Raw genomic sequence first — 26,170 nt, forward strand, 5'->3', positions numbered from 1 at the left:
GTACTGGGAACATTTTTCAGAAATAATGGAGGAGGCCTTTTCATATTTTTCACATTAGATTCATGCATGTAGTATCAGTTCTTGCTATAAGTATATCCAGTCACCAGGCTTGGACTCAACTACATCAGTTCAAAACCAATTCAGCATATAAAAATCTAACAAATTAATCTGGAAATAAAAAATAAAAATAACAATAAAAACAAGTCAGTGAAGTCAGCCATGAGCTCAAACTCAAATGAAATTGTTCATGCCTCAGCTGAAACTTCTTAATGGGGTTCAGCAACGGTTACCAACCAATGTCCATATTTTAGATGTTTTTTTCAAAAATAATTCAGTGATTGAGATGTAGACAAATTTATTCAGAGAGGTTTCATGTGAAATCACTAACTCTAAAGAAACTTACTGTCTCTGATATCTTTGTTTTAGACCTAAATCATCTCAAAACTATCATAAAACAGCGTCTCAGTCATCAGGCAGTGAATTCAGAACCATGTAGGAACTTTCTGTGAGGAGATTTTAGAGGGGGACGTCTGGTTCCTGTCACCACCACTGTGAACCGTTCTGACTCGGTAAGTTTATCTAGAACAGAGCGTTTCACACCCAAACCGCTCTGAACCGCTGTTTACATCTTAACCAGTTAATTGAAGAGAAAAATCAACATAACATTATGAAATGCAGCATTCACAAAAACCTACCACAGATTTCTGATCAATGATATTATCCAGCATTAAAACCTTTTCAATCGCTGCCCCAATCAGTCATCCAACCTTACCACTAACATTTATCACAATAATACCTATAAAAAACTGTTAATGTGCTTACATTTGGGCTGACCACAGAAATACAGGACGCAGTACAATGGTGTTAATGTCCATCCAGACATGAATGACCATTTAATGCAAATGTTATACAGTGTTATAAAAACTCTGACTGTGAAAAATATAAGATGTTACTGAGGGAGAACATTCAGGAGCACAAACGTTGTGTAAGCACTTTCATACAGTGATTATATTTTTAAGCTGATCTTGTGGATTCGACACAATGGGGAAAACATTACAGTAGTGGCAGCATTTACGAGTGAGAATGTAGAGGAGCCATGTCCTCTTTAAGGTATTACCTCCTTTCTTCCACTAAAGATGCTGGTCAGTCAGTGAAGGAGAGAAGAACAAGGTCTACAAGCTTTTCTTCCAGAGTTGCCTGCATGACTACGAAGGTGAGTTAAGAACCAGGGTTCATGGGAGTTTGCCCAAACAGTCCACATGTGCTTTGTCGATTTGGAGAAGGCATTCGACTGTGTTCCCCGGGGTATTCTGTGGGAGGTGCTTCGGGAGTACAGGGTACATGGCTCTTTGCTACGAGCCATTCAGGCCCTGTACAAAGCAGGAGTTTGGTTCGCATGGCTGGTAGTAAGTCAGACTCGTTCCCAGTGAGAGTTGAACTCTGTCAGGGCTGCCCTTTGTCACCGATTCTATTCAGAATTTTCATGGATAGAATTTCTAGGCACAGTCAGGGCATGGAGGGTGTCCGGTTTGGTGACCTCAAGGTCACATCGCTACTGTTTGCAGATGATGTGGTCCTATTGGGGACATCAGGTCGTGAACTTCAGCTTTCACTGGATCGGTTTGCAGCCGAGTGTGAAGTGGGATGAGAATCAGTACCTCCAAATCTGAGGCCATGGTTCTCAGGTGGAAAAGGGCAGAGAGACCTCTCTGGTTCGGGGATAAGCTCTTGCCTCAAGTGGAGGAGTTTAAGTATCTCGGGGTCTTGTTCATGAGTGATGGTAAAAGGGAGCGGGAGATTGACAGGCGGATTGGTGCTGGGTCAGCAGTGATGCGGGCTCTTTACCGGTCTGTTGTGGTAAAGAAAGAGCTGAGCCATAAGGCAAGGCTCTCGATATACCGGTCGATCTACGTTCCCACCCTCACCTATGGTCAAGAGCTTTGGGTAATGACCGAAAGAATGAGATCGCGAATACAAGTGGTTGAAATGAGTTTCCTCCGCAGGGTGTCTGGACTCTCCCTTAGAGATAGGGTGAGAAGTGCAGTCATCTGGGAGGGACTCGGAGTAGAGCCGCTGCTTCTCCACATCGAGAGGAGCCAGCTGAGGTGGTTCAGGCATCTGGTTAGGATGCCTCCTGGACGCCTCCCTTGGGAGGTGTCACAGGCAAGTCCAACCGGGAGGAGACCCCAGGAAAGACCCAGGACACGCTGGCGTGACTATATTGCTCAGCTGGCCTGGGAGCGCCTCAGAATCCCCCCAGGGGAGCTAGTGGAAGTGGCCGGGGAAAGGGAGGTCTGGGCCTCATTGGAGGTATCAGGACACATCAAGGTGGAATATTGGAAATCTAGCCTAATATGGTTTTAACCATACACTTTGGACAGTTACTATCAGTTCTGTGGTGTTCAGATTTTAATTTTCTGTTTTATTAAACTGTTTATTTAAGCAGTAGAGCCTGAGAGGGCGTGCTTATCCCAAAATACCATCCCAGCTGTCATTTGGTGGCCGTAGATCATCACAGCCGTGATGTTATTGGTGATAACGCACTCCTTGAGTGCTCTACTGCTTTACTACAACAGTTAAATAAATACAGTAAGAAATGAATAAACTGGGCCATGAACGCGGCATTTAATATGTTTTAATGTTCAGTTCCTTCCTCCAAATTATAGCTCCTTAATGAGCAGCTTGTTGCTACGTCAGAGTAACGAGCTCCACACTCAAGAGCACAAAGGTGAGAACAGTTGTGCAGTTTAGGAACATGTCATGAATCTGACAGAGACTTTTATTGGACAATATTCTAGTAAACATTAGCCACTAACATTAGCCAACTTTGTTGGGTAATGTGCTGAGATCCTTAACTTTGTAGTCCTGCAGGTACCCTGTTAGAAATGAAGGTTCTGTTCAGGAACTTTTCTCCTTCATCAAGGTACAAACAGTGTAAAATTTCCCTCAAAGCTCAAAGGGGTGTGTGGAGTCAGTACAGCTTAGAACAGATCATCTCAGTGGATTATGGTTCAGTTATGTTCCCTGACTAAAGGTACTGAGATGGAGCCTTCAGGGTTCCACCCCCGTGACGAGAGGTGAACTGACCCAGATACAGTCTAGAACCTTTATTTCTGAGAGTATAATACTTTAAGAAAAGCTGATCAGACTTTATTTAGATGGGCCCCTATAGATGATCCACAGATCAGTTAATGTTAGGATTAGGGTGAGAAGCAGGTGGTCTTGCCTTGAGCTCAACTTCAAGTTCAGTTGCATTAAACAGATGTTTAGCTGCATGTTAGTTACAGACAGAGTGAGCATCAAAAAACATCTAGAGTGGACCATCCGGATAAAGCGTGAGTGAAAAGCTTGCTGACCTTGTGAAACTTGCTGTGATAATGAAAACTGCTCCACCTTTCATGACGTCTTCTCCTGCTATGATGTTTTCAGCTGTGTCGAATATGGAAGTGTGAAGATGGGCTGGTGAGTTCTGGAGCTTCTAGGGCTGAATGCGCATGTCTTTTATCCCAGATTACAGCACTGACCAACATTTCAAACAGTGTGACAGAATTCACACGATTAGCTTCATGATTATCATCACAGGGTCAATCTCTTTGGCGTAAACCTTCTTCGCCACAGGTTCACATATTCCATCATCTATCGAGCCGCAGTTGTCAAAGCATTGAGCGTTTAATCGATGCTGGAATGAAACTTCAAAACTAAACTTTACTGAGTAGAGAACAAAACTTTTGAGTTAATTTCATTTTAGATCAAATTTCAGAAGAAATTTTACACAATTGAGAATTTAGTTTTCACATTAGGTTAAAAATCTGTTAAAAATGGAGATCCATTTGGCCCTGACAGCGATGATATCCTACGATCATCAACATTTCGACACTGAGCGGAGTCTAAAGCCCCGTCCAATCACAGGCCTGCTTTATCGCTTTGCACGTTCTCTATGACTCTATGAAGTGAGGGACGACAGACGGCAGGTTACAGTTTATCACAATAAAGAAGAATAAAAAAATATCATGTAAATATGAGATGAAGGAAACTGTGATTAGCGGCTTAGCAAGTCTGGGTCACGTTTATAATAACTAACACTTCAGACCGGAAGAGTTTTCTGAGTATCCGCCAAATTAGCTCCACGGTTGCTACTTCAGATGAATTTATTTTATTGGTTGTTTTTTTTAACCATCATTGAAGGACGATTTTGTAAATCTCTCTCAGCAACTAAGAAACTATTTACATCATCAGCGCCACAGAAATAAAGAGTGAATTACACAGTTTTTCCTTGAATATCCAGATAATGAAGTTTACATAGAACACTGTCTGATCTTTTCTGCACTGTTAGCACCCCACCCAGAGATCCCAGAGAACCCAGAGAACCACACTAAGAGAACTCAGAGTGAAGATTAAGAGCTGTACCGGTGCTAAATGGATAACTATGCTACATTTCTAAGACTCGGTTTGTGTGTTATGGACATCGTCTGTCAAGCAATAATACGAAGTACAAAATTTAAACATTATGATTACATGCGGTTCCCATCAACACGGTTCTAGGCTTTTCTCTTTTAGTAGGACAAATAAAGAAAAACAGCCTTTTGAGTTCATGTCACACAAACACAGACTGGTAGTGAACTGAAGTTAAGGAGGATTTTACGCCTCCGTTTCTTCACAGGCTGGACCCTGTTTCATGGAAACATGACGCTGTCGGGTCGCCTGAGCACGGGCCCCGCCTCCACACCTGTCAATCATCTTCCAGCTCACCCACTGGACCTGAACATTTAGAGAATAAAGAACAGACAAAAAGACAAAATTTCATTCAGAGACACATGAGGCCAGAAACTGACTCAACCCAAGAACACAAGCCTGGAGTGGTGGGCAGCCCTATCCATGCCGCCCAGGGAGCAGTTGGGAGTTAGGTGCCTTGCTCAAGGACATTTTCAGTCACGTACTGTCGAGAGTATCGAACCAGCGACCTTCTGGTCACAAGGCTTCCTAGCCCACCACTGCCCCAACTAAATGTGGGCAGTAGAGGAAAGTGAGCTGCTTTACCTCTTCTGCTGGAATCGACAGGCCCTAATGGATCATATTGTTATGATTATGGTCGTCGAGAAACACACTGGCTTGGCTGTCGTTATAGTGCCCCCTTCTTTAAAACTTACAACTCCAATTCCAATGAAGTTGGGATGTTGTGTAAAACATAAATAAAAACAGAATACAATGATTTGCGAATCCTTTTCAATCTATATTCAATTGAATACACTACTAAGACAAGGTTTTGAATTTGATGCCTGCAACACGTTCCAAAGAAGTTGGGACAGGGGCAACAAAAGACTGGGAAAGTTGAGGAATGCTCAAAAAACACCTGTTTGGAACATTCCACAGGTGAAGAGGTTAATTGGAAACAGGTGAGTGTCATGATTGGGTATAAGGGGAGCATCCCTGAAAGGCTCAGTCGTTCACAAGCAAGGACGGGGCGAGGTTCACCACTTTGTGAACAACATTGTTGAGAACAATGTTTCTCAACGTGCAGTTGCAAGGAATTTAGGGATTTCATCATCTACAGTCCATAATATCATCAAAAGATTCAGAGAATCTGGAGAAATCTCTGCAGGTAAGCGGCAAGGCAGAAAACCAACACTGAATGCCCGTGACCTTCGATCCCTCAGGCGGCACTGCATTCAAAACCCACATCATTCTGTAACGGATATTCCCACATGGGCTCAGGAACACTTCAGAAAACCACTGTCAGTGAACTCAGTTCGTCGCTCCATCTACAAGCGCAAGTTACAACTCTGCCATGCAAAGCGAAAGCCAGATATCAACACCACCCAGAAACGCCGCCGGCTTCTCTGGGCCTGAGCTCATCTGAGATGGACTGACGCAGAGTGGAAAAGTGCCCTGTGGTCTGACGAGTCCACATTTCAGATTGTTTTTGGAAATCATGGACGTCGTGTCCTCCGGGCCAAAGAGGAAAAGGACTGTCCGGATTGTTATCAGTGCAAAGTCCAAAAGCCAGCATCTCTGATGGTATGGGGGTGTGTTAGTGCCCATGGCAGGGGTAACTTGCACATCTGTGAAGGCACCATTAATGCTGAAAGGTACATACAGATTTTGGAGCAACATCTGCTGCCATCCAAGCAGCGTCTTTTTCAGGGACGTCCTGCTTATTTCAGCAAGACAACGCCAAGCCACATTCTGCACGTGTTACAACAGCGTGGCTTCATAGTAAAAGAGTGCGGGTACTAGACTGGCCTGCCTGCAGTCCAGACCCGTCTCCCATTGAAAATGTGTGGCGCATTATGAAGCACAAAATACGACAGCGGAGACCCCGGACTGTTGAGCAACTGAAGTTGTACATCAAGCAAAAACGGAAAGAATTCCACCTACAAAGCTTCAACAATTAGTGTCCTCAGTTCCCAAACACTTATTGAGTGTTGTTAAAAGGAAAGGTGATGTAACACAGTGGTAAACACGCCCCTGTCCCAACTTCTTCGTGTTGCAGGCACGTACAGTAAAAACAGTAAAGTTTATCCGTTTGAAAATTAAATATCTCGTCTTTGTAGTGTATTCAAATGAATATAGGTTGAAAAGGATTTGCAAATCATAGTTTTCTGTTTTTATTTATGTTTTACACAACGTCCCAACTTCATTGGAATTGGGGTTGTAGAATGCAGCTTGCACTTGTTTTATTATTATGAAATGCGTCACGTTTTTGAACGCAACTATGCGCGAAACCCCGTCTGTATAACTCGTCTGCATTTGTGTCATTGTGTGAAGTATGTTTCAGGACTAAAGCTAATCACAAATAAACAAACACACTCAAACAACAACACATGACTATTACACCAAAAATGGGTAAAAACTAGCATTTTGAATGTGCTCAAGTCTTAAAAAATGTAAATGAGATTTTTTCAGGAAAGGCCTCCACACGAATCAAAAAAAAAGACTGAAAATAATTTAATATAGTGTAATGTGTTATTAATGAGGAGAAACAATACAAAAAACAGTGACTGCACTGAGTTTCTGGATTAGTTCTCTGTATTAACCCTTTATGATGAGCCAGCTCAGAAATCCAGTTCAAACCCTTCCTGATTCTGTAGAGCCGCCCTTTCCATTCCATCTCATCTCGAGATCATACGAGACTCACATCCGGAGTTATGAGCCTATGAAGAGGGGCTGAGATACACGAGAGAGATCTGCCTCTCACCGTGTGGAGCTGCTGGATTCATGTGTCTACATTCTGTGTGAAACTGACCGACGGACACTCAGGAAATCATGACTGAAATCAGGAAATCACTGACCATCATGCCGGAAACCCTTCATTCTTCATTCAGTCCACATCGGAAACTCATGTGAAGCAGTGTCAGAGAGTTTACAGCTGCTGAAGCTGCTGCAGCGGGTTTGGAAAGTAGTGATGAAGATAACGGAGCGTTTAGATATGAAACAGATGAGGATCGTGTTCTATGAAAAACCTTTAGAGTGGAGTTTAAGGAGAGATGGACAGATCAAGCCCAGAACCCAGAGGGTTACAAATCTCACTTAAAGTTGGGAATAAACTCTGCAGGGAAGAAGATCTCCAGGAGGAAGCTTAGTGAACAACATCTTACTTCTTTCCTCCATCAGCAGCCGGAGTGAGTAAAGGACACAGTAAATATAGTCTGAACTTCTGATTATGACAGTAACATCATCTTTTTTTAATCTTCAATAAGATGAACAGTTTCCATGACACGCCTTTCTAAAATAAGAATACTTTGATTAATGTTCACGTCATTTCTGTGTAAATTTCTGTGTGTATGTGTTTGTGAGTTTGAGTGTGTGTGTGTGTGTGTGAATGTGTGTGTTTGATGTTTCCCTGCTGACTGAGGATTTTGCCATCATATCCACCGATAAATCCGTGAACGATTTTCCATCCGCAGCTCAGAGGCTCCTTGGGCTGCCGTTTAGGCATTTAGCCATGATGCAGCCTGGACTGGCTGCTTGAGTTACGCTGTATTGCGGCTACAAAGTTGCCTGGACCGCTACACTGCAGTGGGAACGACTGCTTGGATGACGCTGCCCTGCAGCTATGGGGCTGCCTGGGCTGGTGGAGTTCGGCTGCAGTACTCTTTCAAGGCTAAGAACATTTTCAGCCTTCAAGGCTGGGTCAGTCTCCTGTGTGACACACCATGGTCTTCTGTATTGTTTTCTTTAGTGTTCTGTATTTTGTTCCTTTCTGTAAAGTGCACGTGAGCACGGGAAAGGCACTGTATTAATAAAAATAATGATGATGATTACATCATTACAGATAATCATAGTCCATAAATAAATGAATGAATGAATGAATGAATGAATGGATGGATGGATGAATGAAGGAAGCATTAGAATGTGTTTGAATGTGGGAGTTTGAGATCTGTGCTAACCTGCATCAGTGTGGCGTTAAAGTGGCTCTGGGTACACCTGTCGGGAGTCAAAGGTCATCTCTGGCATGAACTGCTCATGTATCTCTGGGTCCAGAGGGAGGCCATCCATGGGCAAGTCAGGGTAACCGTACGGAGGATATGCAGCGTCCAGATCTGCACACGGAGAAAAGAAAGGTAACAGGTATCAGTCTGCTTTTAGCTTCCCACTCAGTGTCCACCATCACACCATCGCTGTCTTACTGGAACACAATCCTAACCCTAACCCTATGTATCAGACAGTAAAGCATATCAGACAGTAAAGCGTATCAGTAAAGCGTATCAGACAGTAAAGTGTATCAGACAGTAAAGCGCATCAGACAGTAAAGCGTATCAGACAGTAAAGCGTATCAGTAAAGCGCATCAGACAGTAAAGTGTATCAGTAAAGCGTATCAGTAAAGCGTATCAGACAGTAAAGCGTATCAGTAAAGCGCATCAGACAGTAAAGTGTATCAGTAAAGCGTATCAGTAAAGCGTATCAGACAGTAAAGCGTATCAGTAAAGCGCATCAGACAGTAAAGTGTATCAGTAAAGCGTATCAGTAAAGCGCATCAGACAGTAAAGAGTATCAGACAGTAAAGTGTATCAGAAAAGCGCATCAGACAGTAAAGTGTATCAGTAAAGTGTATCAGTAAAGCGCATCAGACAGTAAAGTGTATCAGTAAAGCGCATCAGACAGTAAAGTGTATCAGTAAAGCGTATCAGTAAAGCGTATCAGACAGTAAAGTGTATCAGTAAGGCGCATCAGACAGTAAAGTGTATCAGTAAAGCGCATCAGTAAAGCGCATCAGACAGTAAAGTGTATCAGTAAAGCGTATCAGTAAAGCGTATCAGACAGTAAAGTGTATCAGTAAAGCGCATCAGACAGTAAAGTGTATCAGTAAAGCGCATCAGACAGTAAAGCGTATCAGACAGTAAAGTGTATCAGTAAAGTGTATCAGACAGTAAAGCGTATCAGACAGTACAGCGCATCAGACAGTAAAGCGTATCAGTAAAGCGCATCAGACAGTAAAGTGTATCAGTAAAGCATATCAGACAGTAAAGCTTATCAGTAAAGCGTATCAGACAGTAAAATGTATCAGTAAAACGCATCAGACAATAAAGTGTATCAGACAGTAAAGTGTATCAGTAAAGCGTATCAGTAAAGCGCATCAGACAGTAAAGTGTATCAGTAAAGCATATCAGACAGTAAAGCGTATCATTAAAGCATATCAGACAGTAAAGTGTATCAGTAAAGCGCATCAGACATTAAAGCGTATCAAACAGTAAAGCGTATCAGTAAAGCGTATCAGACAGTAAAGCATATCAGTAAAGCGTATCAGTAAAGCGTATCAGACAGTAAAGCGTATCAGTAAAGCATATCAGTAAAGCGCATCAAACAGTAAAGTGTATCAGTAAAGCGCATCAGACATTAAAGCGTATCAGACAGTAAAGGGTATCGGTAAAGAGTATCAGACATTAAAGTGTATCAGTAAAGCGTATCAGACAGCAAAGCGTATCAGTAAAGCGCATCAGACATTAAAGCGTATCAGACAGTAAAGCATATCAGTAAAGCGCATCAAACAGTAAAGTGTACCAGTAAAGCGCATCAGACATTAAAGCGTATCAGACAGTAAAGTGTATCAGTAAAGCGTATCAGACAGTAAAGCGCATCAAACAGTAAAGTGTATCAGTAAAGCGCATCAGACATTAAAGCATATCAGACAGTAAAGGGTATCAGTAAAGAGTATCAGACATTAAAGTGTATCAGTAAAGCGCATCAGACAGTAAAGCGCATCAAACAGTAAAGTGTATCAGTAAAGCGCATCAGACATTAAAGCGTATCAGACAGTAAAGGGTATCAGTAAAGAGTATCACACATTAAAGTGTATCAGTAAAGCATATCAGACAGTAAAGCGCATCAGACAGTAAAGCGTATCAGACAGTAAAGTGTATCAGTAAAGCGTATCGGGCAGTAAAGCGTATCAGACAGTAAAGTGTATCAGTAAAGAGTATCAGACAGTAAAGAGTATCAGACAGTAAAGCGTATCAGACAGTAAAGCGCATCAGACAGTAAAGCATAGCATTGATAAACACATTTACATTCAGTTATTTTTGTCTGGTACATTTCTATGTGTAATATTAAAATAAATGTATTTTAAAATATATTTAGTTAAATATGACAAATACACCAGTCAGCCTCCTTGTTTCTACACTCACTGTCCACTTAATCAGCTCCACTTACTGTATAGCTGTACTTTGTAGTTCTACAGTTACAGACTGCAGTCCAATACTTTGTTACCCTGTGGTCAGGACCCCCATGGACCCTCACAGAGCAGGTACTATTTGGGTGGTGGATCATTCTCAGCACTACAGTAAAACTGACATGGGGGTGGTGTGTTAGTGTGTGTTGTGCTGGTCTGAGTGGATCAGACACAGCAGTGCTGCTGGAGTTTTTAAACACCTTCAATGTCACTGCTGGACTGAAAACAAAACCACAAACCAAACATAACCAGCCAACAGTGTCCTGTGGGCAGCATCCTGTGTGCAGTGTCCTGTGGGCAGCGTGCTGTAACACTGATGAAGGACTAGAGGATGACCAACACAAACTGTGCAGCAGCAGATGAGCTGTCGTCGCTGACTCTACATCTACAAGGTGGATCAACAATGTAGGAGTGTCTAAGAGAGTGGACAGTGAGTGGACACAGTTTTTAAAAACAATGAGCTTAGAAACAAGGAGGTGGTCAGAATGTTATGCCTGATCAGCGTATTCTGAAATACACTTTAGTGCCTGGAATATATAATAATACATGTCCCTATATTTTTCCATATGGGCATGGAACTGTGAATTAAATGTAAACCGAATTAAACTGAATACACTTCAGTTAACAGAGCATCAGCAAACAGAGGAGTGATCACGAGAGAGAGAGAGAGAGAGAGAGAGAGAGAGAGAGAGAAAGAGAGAGAGAAGAGAGAGAGACAGAAAAAGAGGGGGGAGAGAAAGGGAGAGAGGAGAGAGAGGGGAGGGAGGGAGAGAGAGAGAGAGGAGGGGAGGTGAGAGAGAGAGAAGGGGGAGAGAAAGAGAGAGAGGGAGAGAGAGGGGGGGAGAGGTGAGAGAGAGAAGGGGGAGAAAAAGAGAGGGGAGAGAGAGAGAGGAGAGAGGGGGGGAGACAGAGAGAGGGGAGAGAAAGAGGAGAGAGTGGGGAGAGACAGAGAGAGAGACAGAGAGGGGGGAGAGAGAAAGGGAGAGAGGAGAAACAGAGAGAGAAAGAGAGAGAGAGGGGAGAGAAAGAGGAGAGAGAGGGGAGAGACAGAGAGAGAGACAGAGAGGGGGGAGAGAGAAAGGGAGAGAGGAGAAACAGAGAGAGAAAGAGAGACAGAGAGAGGGGGAGGGAGAGAGAGAGGGGGGAGAAAGAGAGAGAGAGAGGAGAGAGAGAGAGAGAGAGAGAGAGAATGACAGTGAAGATGACAGTAGATTGTCAGTTAATGTAAATGACATGGAAATATGACCTGAGGAGATTCATATTAAGCGCTCTACAAACACTGTCAGCCCTCAGGCCACTGAGCAGTGTACAGTGGACTCAGGCCAACTCCATTAACCACACAGCAGGACCCGAAACCAGAGAGGGGAACAAGTCTCAGCCTTCACACCAACAATATACAGCATTGTGCAGACCACCTTCATACACTCAATACACGGTCAAAGCGGCCCTTAACTACAATGTATAGTTAAGAAATTCATGTCAAACTCACTGTAGTTGATGCTGAAACACATTCAAACACTAAAATGTGTTTCAAAATATTTCGCCATGTTAACCAAATATATTTTAAAATACATCTATTTTAAACTGTCATCATCATCATCATCATTGTCGTCGACCGCTTAATCTAGATAGGGTTGCGGTAGCAGTTGGGAGAGCAGAGAATCCCAGATGACCCTGTTCCCCCGCAACTTCCTCCAGCTCCCACCGGGAGGCGTCCAGGGGGCATCCAAATCAGATGCCCGAACCACCTCAGCTGGCTCCTCTCCTCCCGGATGGCTGAGCTCCTCACCCTATCAAATAGAGTGTAGCCCACCACCCTGCGAAGAAAGCTCATTTCCACTGCTTGTATTCTTGATCTCATTCTTTCGGTCATTACCCTAGCTTGTGACCATAGGTGAGGGTCGGGCTGTAGAACGACCGGTAAACACCACTACAGTCCGGTACAGTGACCGCATTACTGCTGCCGCCTGTCCCAGCCTGCGGCCGATCTCATGATCCATCTTCCCATCACTCGTGAACAAGACCCCAAGATACTTAAACTCCTCCACCTGGGGCAAGTCCTTTCCCCTTACCTGGAGTGGGCATGCCATCCTTTTCCGGGCTAATGTGATTCCATGTGATTCAGCCAAAAGAACAACATCGTCTGCAAACAGCAGAGACGCCACCTTCTGGCCTCCACACATAACGCCCTCCTGACCTTGGCTATGTCTAGACACCCTGTGCTTGAATATCACAAACAGGACTGGAGACAGGGCACAAGCCTGCCGGAGCCCAAAGCTAATACTGAAAGGGTCCGACTTAATGCTGAGTATACGAACACAGCTCTTACTCTGGGAGTACAGAGTTTGAATGGCCTGGAGTAGTAGCCCTGGTACCCCATACTCCCGGAGGACCACCCACAAGATATCTCAGGGAATCCAGTTGTAAGCCTTCTCCAAATCCACAAAACACAAGTAGAGTGGGTTGGCAAACTCCTATACCCCCTCAACAATCCGCAAGAAGGTGAAAAACTGGTCCATTGTTCCATGGCCGGGATGGAATCTGCATTGTTCCTCCTCAATCTGAGGAGTCTCTTTCCAGCACCTTGGCATAGACTTTCCCAGGGAGGCTGAGCAGTGTGATAACCTGATAGTTTGCACACACCCTCCGGTCCCCTTTTTAAAAAATAGGGACCACCACCCGGTCTGCCAGTCCAAGGGTACTGTTCCTGAGGTCCATGCAATATTGCAGAGGCGCGTCAGCTATGACAACCCCACAAAATCCAGAGCCTTAAGTATCTCTGGACGAATCTCATCCACCCCTAGTGCCTTGCCACTGAAGAGCTTGCCAACTACCTCAGTGACCTCCACCAGGGAAATGGAGCTTGACACGACAGAGGCCTCTGGCCCTGACTCCTGTGAGGGAGGCATGTCTCCCAGATTAAGGAGTTCTTCAAAGTGCTCCTTCCATTGACCGACAATATCCTCATTTGAAGTCAGAGTTTCTCCACCCTTGCTGAATACAGCTTGGGCGCAGCCACCCCGACCACTCCTGAGTCACCGGACAGTTGTCCAGAACCTCCTTGAAGCCAACCGAAAGTCTTTTTCCATGGCTTCGCCAAACTCCTCCCACGCCCTGGATTCTGTTTCTGTCCTTCCAGCCATCCAGTCCCTAAAGGCCTCTTTCTTCAGCTTGACGGCCTCCCTCACCACTGATGTCCAATAGGGGGTTCTTGACAGGCACCCATAAGCTTTTGGCTACAGCTATGCCTGGCAGCTTCCACAATGGAGGTTTTGAACAAGGTCCATTCAGTCTCTATGTCCCTTACCTCCTCAGGTGAGTTTTCCTCTCTGCAATTTTAATTCGCATTGAGGCGTGCCTGTGCAGCACTGCACCGCTCTCCCATGCTGGAACTTGCAGGAGGTGTGTGGTGAAATATTAACTAAGACAGAAATTACTGTGTGAATGTTTATCAGCTACATCTGAAAGTGTTGGAACATCTCAAGAATCCTGTCTGATGCTCTTCACTGTCTGATTCCTTTAGAATTGAGTTTGTGTTCCAGTCTCTTCATGTTAAATCTGATATAATGGTCCTTTAACAGGACAGAAGCGAGGGCTGTACGTATTGATACTCTGTGAAATGCAGGTCTGATCTGATATCTTGTTTATGTGAAGTACAGTGTGTGTGAGAGTCTGATTGCAGACATATGTGGTTAATGTAAAGTACAGTGCAGATCATAGTCAGTACGTTTAGCTACATCTGGAACGTTCATTACACTCAACTCAACACAGAATAACTAATACTAATGAATACATTTACAGTATACATGGTGATTCAAAAAGATTCATTCAATTTCAAAGCAAGGGGGTCATAGAGTTTCTGACTGGCTCCCTTCAGCCTGAGAGGAGATGAGACCCTTTGAGCAGAAAGCGTTCTGCGTTCTCCACGTCAATAAGAGTGAATCCGTCACAACTGTTCAGCATGATTTTCGTGGGCAGTGAAGCTCCAGCAGCTCAGAGCGTTCGGTGCTGGTTCCACAGCACTGGATGATCTCCGAAATCCCACTGAAAGAGCCGTGAGTGCAGAGACACCCGACACGCTCAATCCAGTCTGGGATGAGTTTGACTGTGGTGTTGATGTCGTCCGTACAGCTGGAGGAGGTTCAGACTGAGACGTTGTACAATTACATAATAAACTTTATGCTCATTTAAACCGTTTACAGTTCACTGCACTGATCTGTAACGATTTACAAGAGAAATGAATCATTTAGAAATCAGGTGAAACTTTTTGAATCACCCAGTGTAAAATTTGCAAAATTAAACTTTAAAAATGTAATTAAAAACTTAAACTTGTAAAATTTTGATACATACAGTAGAAAATTTTGTTTTTCTGTGGAAAAAGAGTTAAGGGCTGCAAGTGTGAGTGACCCAAAGACCGAAGATGACTGGTAGAGATACCAGCTTCTGGGAGTGGAACTCTAATGGGAGTTCCAGCGTTTGTAAGTTAGTGTTGTGGCTCTTACCGTCCGGCATGTATCCTGCGTCGAGTGGCATTGCGCTGTGAGCCTGGAGGGAAATGAGAAGAAATGAGGACACAATCACTCAGATATGCACCCTGCAGTTCACTTCTCCACTACTCACTCCTCCAATACTCCACTACTCACTCCCCCACTACTCACTCCTCCACTATTCACTTCTTCACTACTCACTCCTCCACTACTCACCCCTCCACTACGCTACTACTCACTCCCCCACCACTCAGTCCTCCAATATTCACTCCTCCACTACTCACTTCTCTACTACTCACTCCTCCACTACTCACTCCCCCACTACTCACTCCTCCACTATTCACTCCTTCACCACTCACTACTCACTCCCCCACTACTCTACTACTCAGTCTCCTACCACTCAGTCCTCCAATATTCACTCCCCCACTAATCACTCCTCCACTACTCCCTACTCACTCCCCCACTATTCCTCCATTATTCACTCCTCCAATACTCCACTACCCACTCCTCACTCTCCCACTACTCACTACTCCAAACCCCAATACTCACTCCTCCACTACTCACTCCCCCACTATTCACTCCTCCACTACTCACTCCTCCACTACTCACTTGTCCACTTGTCCACTACTCCACGACTCACCCCCCCACCACTCACTCCTCCAATATTCACTCCTCCACTACTCACTTCTCTACTACTCACTCCTCCACTACTCACTCCCCCACTACTCACTCCTCCACTACTCACCCCTCCACTACGCTACTACTCACTCCCCCACCACTCAGTCCTCCAATATTCACTCCTCCACTACTCACTTCTCTACTACTCACTCCTCCACTACTCACTCCCCCACTACTCACTCCTCCACTATTCACTCCTTCACCACTCACTACTCACTCCCCCACTACTCTACTACTCAGTCTCCTACCACTCAGTCCTCCAATATTCACTCCCCCACTAATCACTCCTCCACTACTCCCGACTCACTCCCCCACTATTCCTCCATTATTCACTCCTCCAATACTCCACTACCCACTCCTCACTCTCCCACTACTCACTACTCCAAACCCCAATACTCACTCCTCCACTACTCACTCCCCCACTATTCACTCCTCCACTACTCACTCCTCCACTACTCACTTGTCCACTTGTCCACTACTCCACGACTCACCCCCCCACCACTCACTCCTCCAATATTCACTCCTCCACTACTCACTTCTCTACTACTCACTCCTCCACTACTCACTCCCCCACTAATCACTCCCCTCCACTACTCACTCCCCCACTAATTACTCCCCTCCACTACTCACTCCTCACTCTCCCACTACTCACTCCTCCACTACTCACTCCCCCACTACCCCACTCCTCACTCCCCCACTACTCCTCCACTACTCACTTCTCCACTAATAACTCCTCCACTACTCACTAATCACTCCTCCACTATTCACTCCTCCACTACTCACTACTCCACTACTCACTCCTCTACTACTCCCCTCCACTGCTCCAGTACTCACTACTCACTCCTCCACTACTCACTCCTCACTCCCCCACTACTCACTCCTCCACTACTCACTACTCACTAATCACTCCTCCACTATACACTCCTCCACTACCCACTCCTCTACTACTCTCCTCCACTGCTCCACTATTCACTACTCACTCCTCACTCCCAAATTACTCACTCCTCCACTATTCACTCCTCCACTACTCACTCCCCCACTATTCACTCCTCCACTACTCACTACTCCCTCCTCCACTACTCCACTACACACTTCTCTACTACTCACTCTTCCACTACTCCACTACTCACTCCTCTACTACTCTCCTCCACTACTCACTCTTCCACTACTCACTCCTCCAATACTCACTCCACTACTCACTACTCACTCCTCCAGTACTCATTCCCCCACTACTAACTCCTCTTCTACTCACCCCTCCACTACTTCACTACTCACTCCTCCACTACTCACTACTCCACTACTCACTCCTTCACTTGCCCCCTACACTGTAAAAAAGTCTCATCGGATCAACTTAAAAGGTCACTTCATGTGGTAACATATAGATTAACACTAAATTAACACTTTGAATGAATGATTCAAGTGTAATTATTTAAGTTTAATAAAACTAGTTCAATTGCTACATGAAGTAAGTTTTTTAGGTTGATCTGATGAACCCCACCCAATTCAGCCCTGCCCATTCAGCCTACAGCAGCTCAGCCCCGCCCATTCAGCCTACAGCACTTTAGCCCCGCCCATTCAGCCTACAGCACTTTAGCCCCACCCATTCAGCTACAGCAGTTTAGAGAGGAGGAGACTAAATATTTAACTGTAATTTTGTCTGACGAAAAGTTAGAAGTCAACACTTTTCTCCATTCAAGTAGAAAAGGCTGCATGCTGAACTGACCACACAAAAACATGAACCTCGGTTTAGACTCTCAGCAGTGAAAGCTCCTTCAGATTCTCTTCACTTTCTTTTTATATTTACATTATACATTCTCTTTATGATAAACATCACATTACCCTTCATCAAAATACATCAACCCATTCGTTTAGCATTATCAGAGGCAGTGACATCCACTTTATCCTGAAAAATCTTTCAGAGCTTTAGAGTAAACTCAGCTCTTCTCACGCTTTTCTCAGTGTACTTTATCTTCACTCACAATTCAATATTAACTGTCCCTATATTTATACGAGACCAGGGCCAATGGAAAGTACTTCTGTCTGAGAAGCTGCAGAGACCCATACAGCTGCTCTCACCCCCCGAATCTGGGACAAACGTTCAGAGAGTGAAGAAACTACATGTTGTAGGAACAGAAACACTGAGTTATTCTCAGGTATACAGCAAAGCGGTGAAAACCACAGTCTGTCTGCTGTACAAGTCAAAAGTTTGGACACTTTTGGACAATTTTCTACATTTTACACATCAATTATTCACAGTTGTTATATTTGTCTTTGATTTGCAATTATGCATGAACATTTAGGTCAAAATACCTTGAGTAGGTGAGAGCCCTCAGGTGTGTGAAGGTGACATTTCTAAGGTGTGTGTAGATGAGATAGGTGAGTTTCACAGTTGTATATCGGTGGGGTTTGTTTATGAAAGTGAGATTCTACGGATGCGTATAGGTACCATTCCTCAGGTGTGTTTCCATAGATAAGATTACTTAGATACACTATATTTCCAAAACGTATTCACTCCCCAATCCAAATGATTGTATTCAGGTGTTCCAATCACTTCCATGGCCACAGGTGTATAAAGCCTAGCCCCTAGGTCTCAACCATATGATCCTTCTGGACATCCTCACCAACCTTGGAATCACTGGCTATGCGTGGAAGTGGTTCAAGTCCTATCTGGAGGATCGCTCTTATCAGGTAACACGGAGAGGGTTCAGATCCTCTCCATGCAGGCTCTCCACTGGTGTCCCACAAGGCTTGATGCTTGGTCCTCTTCTCTTTTCTCTTTACACTAGTTCTCTTGGTGACATAATAACTTCTCATGACTTCTCTTATCATTGTTATGCTGATGACACTCAACTAATGTTTTCTTTCTCACCCTCTGACATACAGGTTTCTAGTTGCATCTCCGCATGTCTGTCTGACATCTCTTCATGGATGGCAGCTCACCACCTGAAGCTCAATCCTAGCAAGACCGAGCTGATATTCATCCCTGCAACTACAGGTCCTCATCTTGCCATCTCATTCGAGAGTTCTTTGATTGTTCCGTCTGTAGAGGCAAGAAGTCTTGGTGTGACTCTGGATGGTCAGTTATCGCTCTTGACTCACATCCCTTCCTCACCCGTGCACCTGTACAGCCCGGCTTGACCCGCCATCCTTCAAGGCGCGTGGAAGACAATGCATTGAGAATGTTCTCTGTACTGGCACCCAGGTGGTGGAATGAACTCCCACTGGCTGTCCGAACAGCAGAGTCTCTTGCTGTCTTCAAACACAGACTGAAGACTCATCTCTTTATACAGCACTTAAATGAGCATTGAATTAAGCATTGTTTGCAATATATTGTGCTCCACTTCATATCATAATTTATTGTATTGCAATCTGTATTGTAGTTTACTTTATTGTTGAATGCACTGTGTATTGTAGTTTATTGTATTGTATTGTATTGCATTGCATTGCATGGCACAGAGTTCTGTGCTCAACTCTGTTCCTTTTTTTGGGTATCTATAGTGACTTTTGTATCTAGCAGTACCTGAGCTCAGGACTGTCTTTTTCTCTAACCTATTGGTAACTAGCAAAGAGACTTTTTCTAGCAGACAAAGCACTTCTTGTAAGTCACTCTGGACTCTGGCCATGTAAAATGACAGAGCGGGGTCAGTGGATGCTGAGGCACATAGCGCGCAGAGGTCACCAACTTTCTGCAGAGTCAATCACTACAGACCTACAAACTTCATGTGGCCTTCAGATCAGCTCAAGAATAGCGTAGACAGCTTCATGGAATGGGTTTCCATGGCCGAGCAGCTGCATCCAAGCCTTACATCACCAAGCCTAATGCAAAACGTGGAATGCAGTGGTGTAAAGCGCCGCCACTGGACTCTAGAGCACTGGAGACATGTTCTCTGGAGTGACCAATCACGCTTCTCCATCTGGCAATCGATTGACGAGTCTGGATTTGACGGTTGCAAGGAGAACGGTACTTGTCTGACTGCATTGTGCTGAGTGTAAAGTTTGGTGGAGGGGGGGATTATGGTATGGGGTTGTTTTTCAGAAGTTGGGCTTGGCCCCTGTGAAAGGAACTATTAATGCTTCAGCACCAAGAGATTTTGGACAATTTCATGCTCCCAACTTTGTGGGAACAGTTTGGGGACGGCCCAAATGACTGCACACCAGTGCACAAAGCAAGGTCCATAAACACATGGATTCCCAGAAGAGTTGAAGCTGTTATAGCTGCAAAGGGCGGGCTGACATCATATTAAGCCCTGTGGATTAAGAATGGGAAGTCACTCAAGTTCATACGTGTGTGAAACCAATTTCCAATGCTTTTGGAAATATAGTGTATGTATAGATGATATTCCTCAGATATGTGTAGGTGAGAGGGCTCAGATGTGTGTGTAGGTGAGATTCCTCAGGTGTGTATAGGAGATGCCCCTCAAGTATATTCAGGTGAGATAACCCAGGTGTGTGTTGGCTTCACTTACCATTTCCCATGCAGCCGGGTCGTGTTTGAACAGTGAGTGAGTGAGCTCCACTGAAACACGCTTCCTGTAGTCTGAGCTTTTATCCTCGGAGATCCGGAAAAGCACAGCGGCGGCGTAGGTGGCTGAGGGAACAGGAACGTATAAATGTTAACAAAATTACAGGTATAAGTTGACTAAACAATTATAACAATTTTACTAGACTAAAAATATGTCACGCTTATTGCATTCGTTGATTTATATATTTAATAAAGACTGCAGTGAAACACCACATACACACTAGTGAACACACACTAGGGGGCACATGTGCTGTTTCAGTAGGTGTGTCCAAACGTTTAAGATGCCCTGTACTACTTTAACAGTACTGTATGTACCAGCTGGGTTGTATATGTTAGCATTACTGTATATGGTAGTGGTACTGTACATTAGCAGAACTGTAATATGTCACTAGTACTGTCTATGTTGGTGTTAGTGAATAAGTTAATGAAGTGTTGTCACCTATTCCCTCATTGGGCGAGTGCAGGAGCTCCATCAGTGGTGCTGAAGCTCCTTCAGCATCGATCAGCTCAGCAGACTGCTTATCCAAAGCCAACTCACACAGAACCCCTGCAGATACACGCTTTACGTTCTCCACATAGGAGTACAACAGCTAAAGGACAGAGAGAGAGAGTTTTAAAAGCTTTAATATGCGTAATGTAAACCGGTGCTGTCTGTGTCACACTGCAGGCAGGATCAATATCCTGCTGTGACATATTGACATTTTCACTAATGAAAATTGAACATTTGAGTTGTTTCTTCTTTTGACAGCATAAAAAAACAAAAATACTTCACTGAACGAGAGAGAGAAACTGATCATATTAGCAGAAAGATTTGTAGTGTGAATTGTTGGAAAGCCTGTTAATTTCCCTTTTAAATGGTGCCACATTTGTAAGGAACAAACATTTGTGGGATGAGCAGTAGAGCTGAGTATGTGGGTTACGCCCATGAGAAATTAGCCAAATCTTCTATGCCATTGCCAAATAGCTTATTTTGTTGTTGCTATTGACACTTGTTTTGAGCTTCTGGTACCCTCAGGCAGCACCTGTGAGCATGGGCCCTGCTAGTGTGGTCAGTAGGTGTCTGCTCTGATCGGTTTGCCACGTTTGACTGAAAGGGCCCATGTGATAGGGTAACTTCAAGCTGGTGTTCCGCAAAACCAAGTTGTGGCATTATTTGGAGTGAGCCCTATTACCATCTCCAAATTGAAGGCCAAGTTCCATATAATGGGGGATATCAGAGACATGCCACAAAGTAGGTGTCCCAAGAAGACAACACGCCAGGAAGATCGTTTCTTCACCCTGTCAGTACTTAGGTACCATAGGCTGTCTTCTACAGATTTGCAGTCAAGGTGTGCAGGACAATATGGCTGATGGCTCTCTGCCCAGACAATCCTGAACAGACTGCACGTCAGGCCCGTTTGCGCTGGTGTCGGCAACAAGTGCACTGGAACCTGAACATGTGGAGGAATGTTATGTTCAGCGATGAGTCCAGATTCTGCCTACGACAGTTGGATCATAGGGTCAAAGTATGGAGAAGATATGGAGAACGCTATGCTGATTGCTGCACCGATAGAGTAACATCTTTTGGTGGAGGCAGTGTGATGGTGTGGGTCGGCATCTCCCTCACTGGAAAAATTAGGCTTGTCATCATTGGAGGCAATGTCAATGCAGAGAGATATCGAGATGAAATTCTACAACCAGTGGCAATCCCATATCTCCACAGTCTGGGACCGAACTCTATGCTCCAAGATGACAGCACTCACCCCCGCAGAGCAGGGTTTATCAGAGACTACCTCCAGAATTTGGGAGTGGAGAGGATGGAATGGCCTGCCAGCAGTCCTGACCTCAACCCCATTGAACATTTGTGGGATCAGCTTGGGCATGCTGTTTGTGCCAGAGTGACCAACACAACCATGTTGGCTGACTTGCGACAGGCTGGTTGAAGAATGGGATGCCATCCCACAGCAGTGTGTGACCAGGCTGGTGATCAGCGTGATGAGGAGGTGCCAGGCTGTTGTGGCTGTGTATGGTTCTTCCACACACTACTGAAGCTCCTGTTTGTTAAATGAATAAATTGTTAAATTGCCAATATGTATTGTTTCTTGAAACTTCAATCATTCATTCCACCCAGCACCAAATGAGTCAATGGCAGAATAAGCTGTTTGGCATTAGCAGAGAGGATTTGGCAAATTTTTCATGGGCGCAACTCATATCCTCAGCTCTACTGCTCATCCCACAAATGCATATTCCTTACAAATGTGGCACCACTTAAAAGGGAAATTAACAGGCTTCCCAATGGTATAAGATTTATTGCCAAGAAGCATTGTTACAACAAAGAAATAATCTACCAAACACAAATTTCCTTACTTTTTGTGCTAAGTTATTTTCTCAGAACAAAGTTTAGTATTGGTATGGAACTAAAAGCAGGAGCTTTGGTACCTGAATAAACAGTGGAATGATTCGTCATATTTGTATGAACAATGGAATGATCTGTGGTACCTGTATGAAGAGTGAAATGATCTGTAGTGCCTGTACGAACAGCGGAATGATCTGTGGTACCTGTACAAACAGTGGAATGATCTGTGGTACCTGTACAAACAGTGGAATGATCTGTGGTTCCTGTATGAACAGCAGAATGATCCGTAGTACCTATTCAAACAGCGGAATGATCCTTAGTACCTGTTCAAACAGTGTAATGATCTGTGGCAACTGTTCGAACAGTGGAATGATCTGTGGTACATGTACGAACAGCGGAATGATCTGTGGTACCTGTACGAAGAGCAGAATGATCTGTAGTACCCGTATGGAGAGCAGAATGATCTGTGGTACCTGTACGAACAGTGGAATGGTCTGTGGTACCTGTAGGAACAGTGTAATGATCTGTGGAACCAGTACGAACAGCGGAATTATCTGTGGTACCTGTACGAACGGTGGAATGATCTGTGGTACCTGTACAAACAAGAGAATGTTCTGTGGTACCTGTACAAACAGCAGAATGATCTGTGGTACCTGTACGAATAGTGCAATGATCTGTGGTACCAGTATGAACAGCGTAATGATCTGTGGTACCTGTACAAACAGCGTAATGATCTGTGGTACCAGTATGAACAGCGTAATGATCTGTGGTACCTGTACAAACAGCGTAATGATCTGTGGTACCTGTATAAACAGTGGAATGTTCTGAGGAGTGTATATGAACAGTAGAGCAGTCTGTGGTACTTGTACGAAAAGCGGAATGATCTGTGGAACGTATACGAACAGCGGAATGATCTGTGGTACCTGTACAAACAGCGGAATGATCTGTGGTACCTGTAGGAACAGTGCAATGATCTGTGGAACCTGTTCAAACAGCGGAATGATCCTTAGTACCTGTACAAACAGTGTGATGATCTGTGGCACCTGTTCGAACAGTGGAATGATCTGTGGTACCAGTATGGACAGCGGAATGATCTGTGGTACCTGTAGGAACAGTGGAATGATCTGTGGAACCTGTAGGAACAGTGGAATGATCTGTGGTACCTGTAGGAACAGTGGAATGATCTGTGGTACCTGTACAAACAGCAGAATGATCTGAGGTACCTGTACGAACAGCGGAATGATCTGTGGTACTTGTACGAACAGTGGAATGATCTGTGGTATCTGTATGAACAGCAGAATGATCTGTGGTACCTGTACAAACAGCGGAATGATCTGTGGTACCAGTATGAACAGCGTAATGATCTGTGGTACCTGTACAAACAGCGGAATGATTTGTGATACCTGTACAAACAGCGTAATGATCTGTGGTACCAGTATGAACAGCGTAATGATCTGTGGTACCTGTACAAACAGCGTAATGATCTGTGGTACCTGTACAAACATTGGAATGTTCTGAGGAGTGTATATGAACAGTAGAACAGTCTGTGGTACTTGTACGAATAGCGGAATGATCTGTGGTACCTGTACGAACAGTGGAATGATCTGTGGTACCTCTACAAAGAGTGGAATGATCTGTGGTACCTGTACAAACAGTGGAATGATCTGTGGTACCTGTTCGAACAGCGAAAGTGATCTAAGGTACCTGTACAAACAGCGTAATGATCTGTGGTACCTGTACAAACAGCATAATGATCTGTGGTACCTGTACAATCAGTGTAATGATCTGTGGTACCTGTACAAACAGTGGAATGATCTGTGGTACCTGTACAAACAGCGTAATGATCTGTGGTACCTGTACAAACAGCATAATGATCTGTGGTACCTGTACAAACAATGGAATGATCTGTGGTACCTGTACAAACAGCGTAATGATCTGTGGTACCTGTACAAACAGCGTAATGATCTGTGGTACCTGTACAAACAGCGTAATGATCTGTGGTACCTGTACAAACAGTGGAATGTTCTGAGGAGTGTATATGAACAGTAGAACAGTCTGTGGTACTTGTACGAATTGCGGAATGATCTGTGGTACCTGTACAAACAGCGGAATTGTCTGCATGCTGGAAATTTCTCCCCTGTTAATTGGATCTCTGGCAAGGATGTGTAAAGCTCCAGTACAGCCTTCTACAATCTCCTCCATACGCACTCCATCCTGAAAGAGAGAGAACAAACCCTTTTCTTACTATTTTGAACTCTCAAATATACAGTTGTATAAAATACAGTTGTATTTAAAAACAATATAAATAATTCAAAAATAACGAATTAAAAATAAATTTCAAATGAATTTGGCCTGTGCAAAAGCTTCTGCATATCATTCAGCCTAATGAGAAACTGTAGAACAGACTCATTTATATCACAATACCTACATTTAGAGTCAGTTATTCATTCAGTCTAATGAGAAACTGTAGAACGGACTCGGTTTATATCACAATACCTACATTTAGAGTCGGTTATTCACTCAGCCTAATGAGAAACTGTAGAACAGACTCAGTTTATATCACAATACCTCCAGATCTGGATCAGTTATGGACTGAATGAGTGGAATGACAGTATACTGAAGCTGAAATTGCACCACTTTTTGCTGCACTTCCATCTCTTTGATGTGAAGATGATTTTAGCTCTTTTTGTCCTGACCTACATCTGAAGCTTGGTAGATGGATTGGCACTTTCACGCTGGGACAGAAAACCTTTTGCTGCTTTCTACAGGGACACATTAGCAGCTCAAAACGGTCAAAATGAATGACCTCAAAATTAAAAGCAGACAAACTGACTCTTTATTCTGTGTGTGTTAGTGTGAGGCTGTAGCATGAGCCTCTTAAGGGAGGTTCTGAAGCTGCAAGTCTATTTTAATATCTATATTAATGATGTATCCCAGGAATAATGATAAAAATAGTGTTCTTACTCATACTGCAGGCACAACCTGTCCAACGGCAGTGCATTACTCACAGGACAACACGCTGAACAACTTACGTGCTCAGACTTTGAATGGGTGGGGCTAATCTGCTGTATCCTGTATCTTAATCTGATGTAGTCTGAATGGGAGGGGCTAGTCTGCTGTAGCATGAATGGGCGGGGCTAATCTGCTGAAGGATGTATGGGCTGTACTGAGAGATCACGCTACTGAAGAAGAAGATTAAAGGGCAGAAACAGCTGCTTGTGTAACAGGTGCCATATTGATGAATACAGACCGAGCAGAGAAATGAAATCGTCTCTCTCCTGCTGCTCAAATTCAGCGCTGTCTGCTTTTCACTGTGAAGCTTTTTAAACACTGAGCTCCGTCTAATGGAAATCAATGCTGGATTGTTGACGCTGACAGGCTTATTTTCTGAGCTGTGCTGAAATGTACAGATAAAGACAAAGCCGTTAGTGTCTGCTGGGAGGCGGATAAGTGGAATATTCTGTTGTTTACAGTGTGTGAC

General features: G+C 44.1%; 1 protein-coding gene across 1 annotated transcript in view; it reads right to left on the reverse strand.

Moving 5' to 3' along the window:
* Positions 1–4,539: 4,539 nt before the first annotated feature.
* Positions 4,540–26,170, reverse strand: part of jupb (junction plakoglobin b) — a 131,051-nt gene continuing 109,420 nt past the window's right edge. Inside the window, exons 11-16 of the mRNA XM_017716195.2 lie at positions 24,784–24,903; positions 20,794–20,944; positions 20,299–20,420; positions 15,170–15,212; positions 8,388–8,540; positions 4,540–4,758 (exon numbers count right to left, since the gene is read on the reverse strand). Coding sequence (XP_017571684.1) covers positions 8,404–8,540; positions 15,170–15,212; positions 20,299–20,420; positions 20,794–20,944; positions 24,784–24,903 — 573 coding nt within the window. The 3' untranslated portion in view covers positions 4,540–4,758; positions 8,388–8,403. The remainder of the gene's footprint in view (positions 4,759–8,387; positions 8,541–15,169; positions 15,213–20,298; positions 20,421–20,793; positions 20,945–24,783; positions 24,904–26,170) is intronic.

Source organism: Pygocentrus nattereri, chromosome 27 (assembly GCF_015220715.1).
Source record: "Pygocentrus nattereri isolate fPygNat1 chromosome 27, fPygNat1.pri, whole genome shotgun sequence".
NCBI lineage: Eukaryota > Metazoa > Chordata > Actinopteri > Characiformes > Serrasalmidae > Pygocentrus > Pygocentrus nattereri.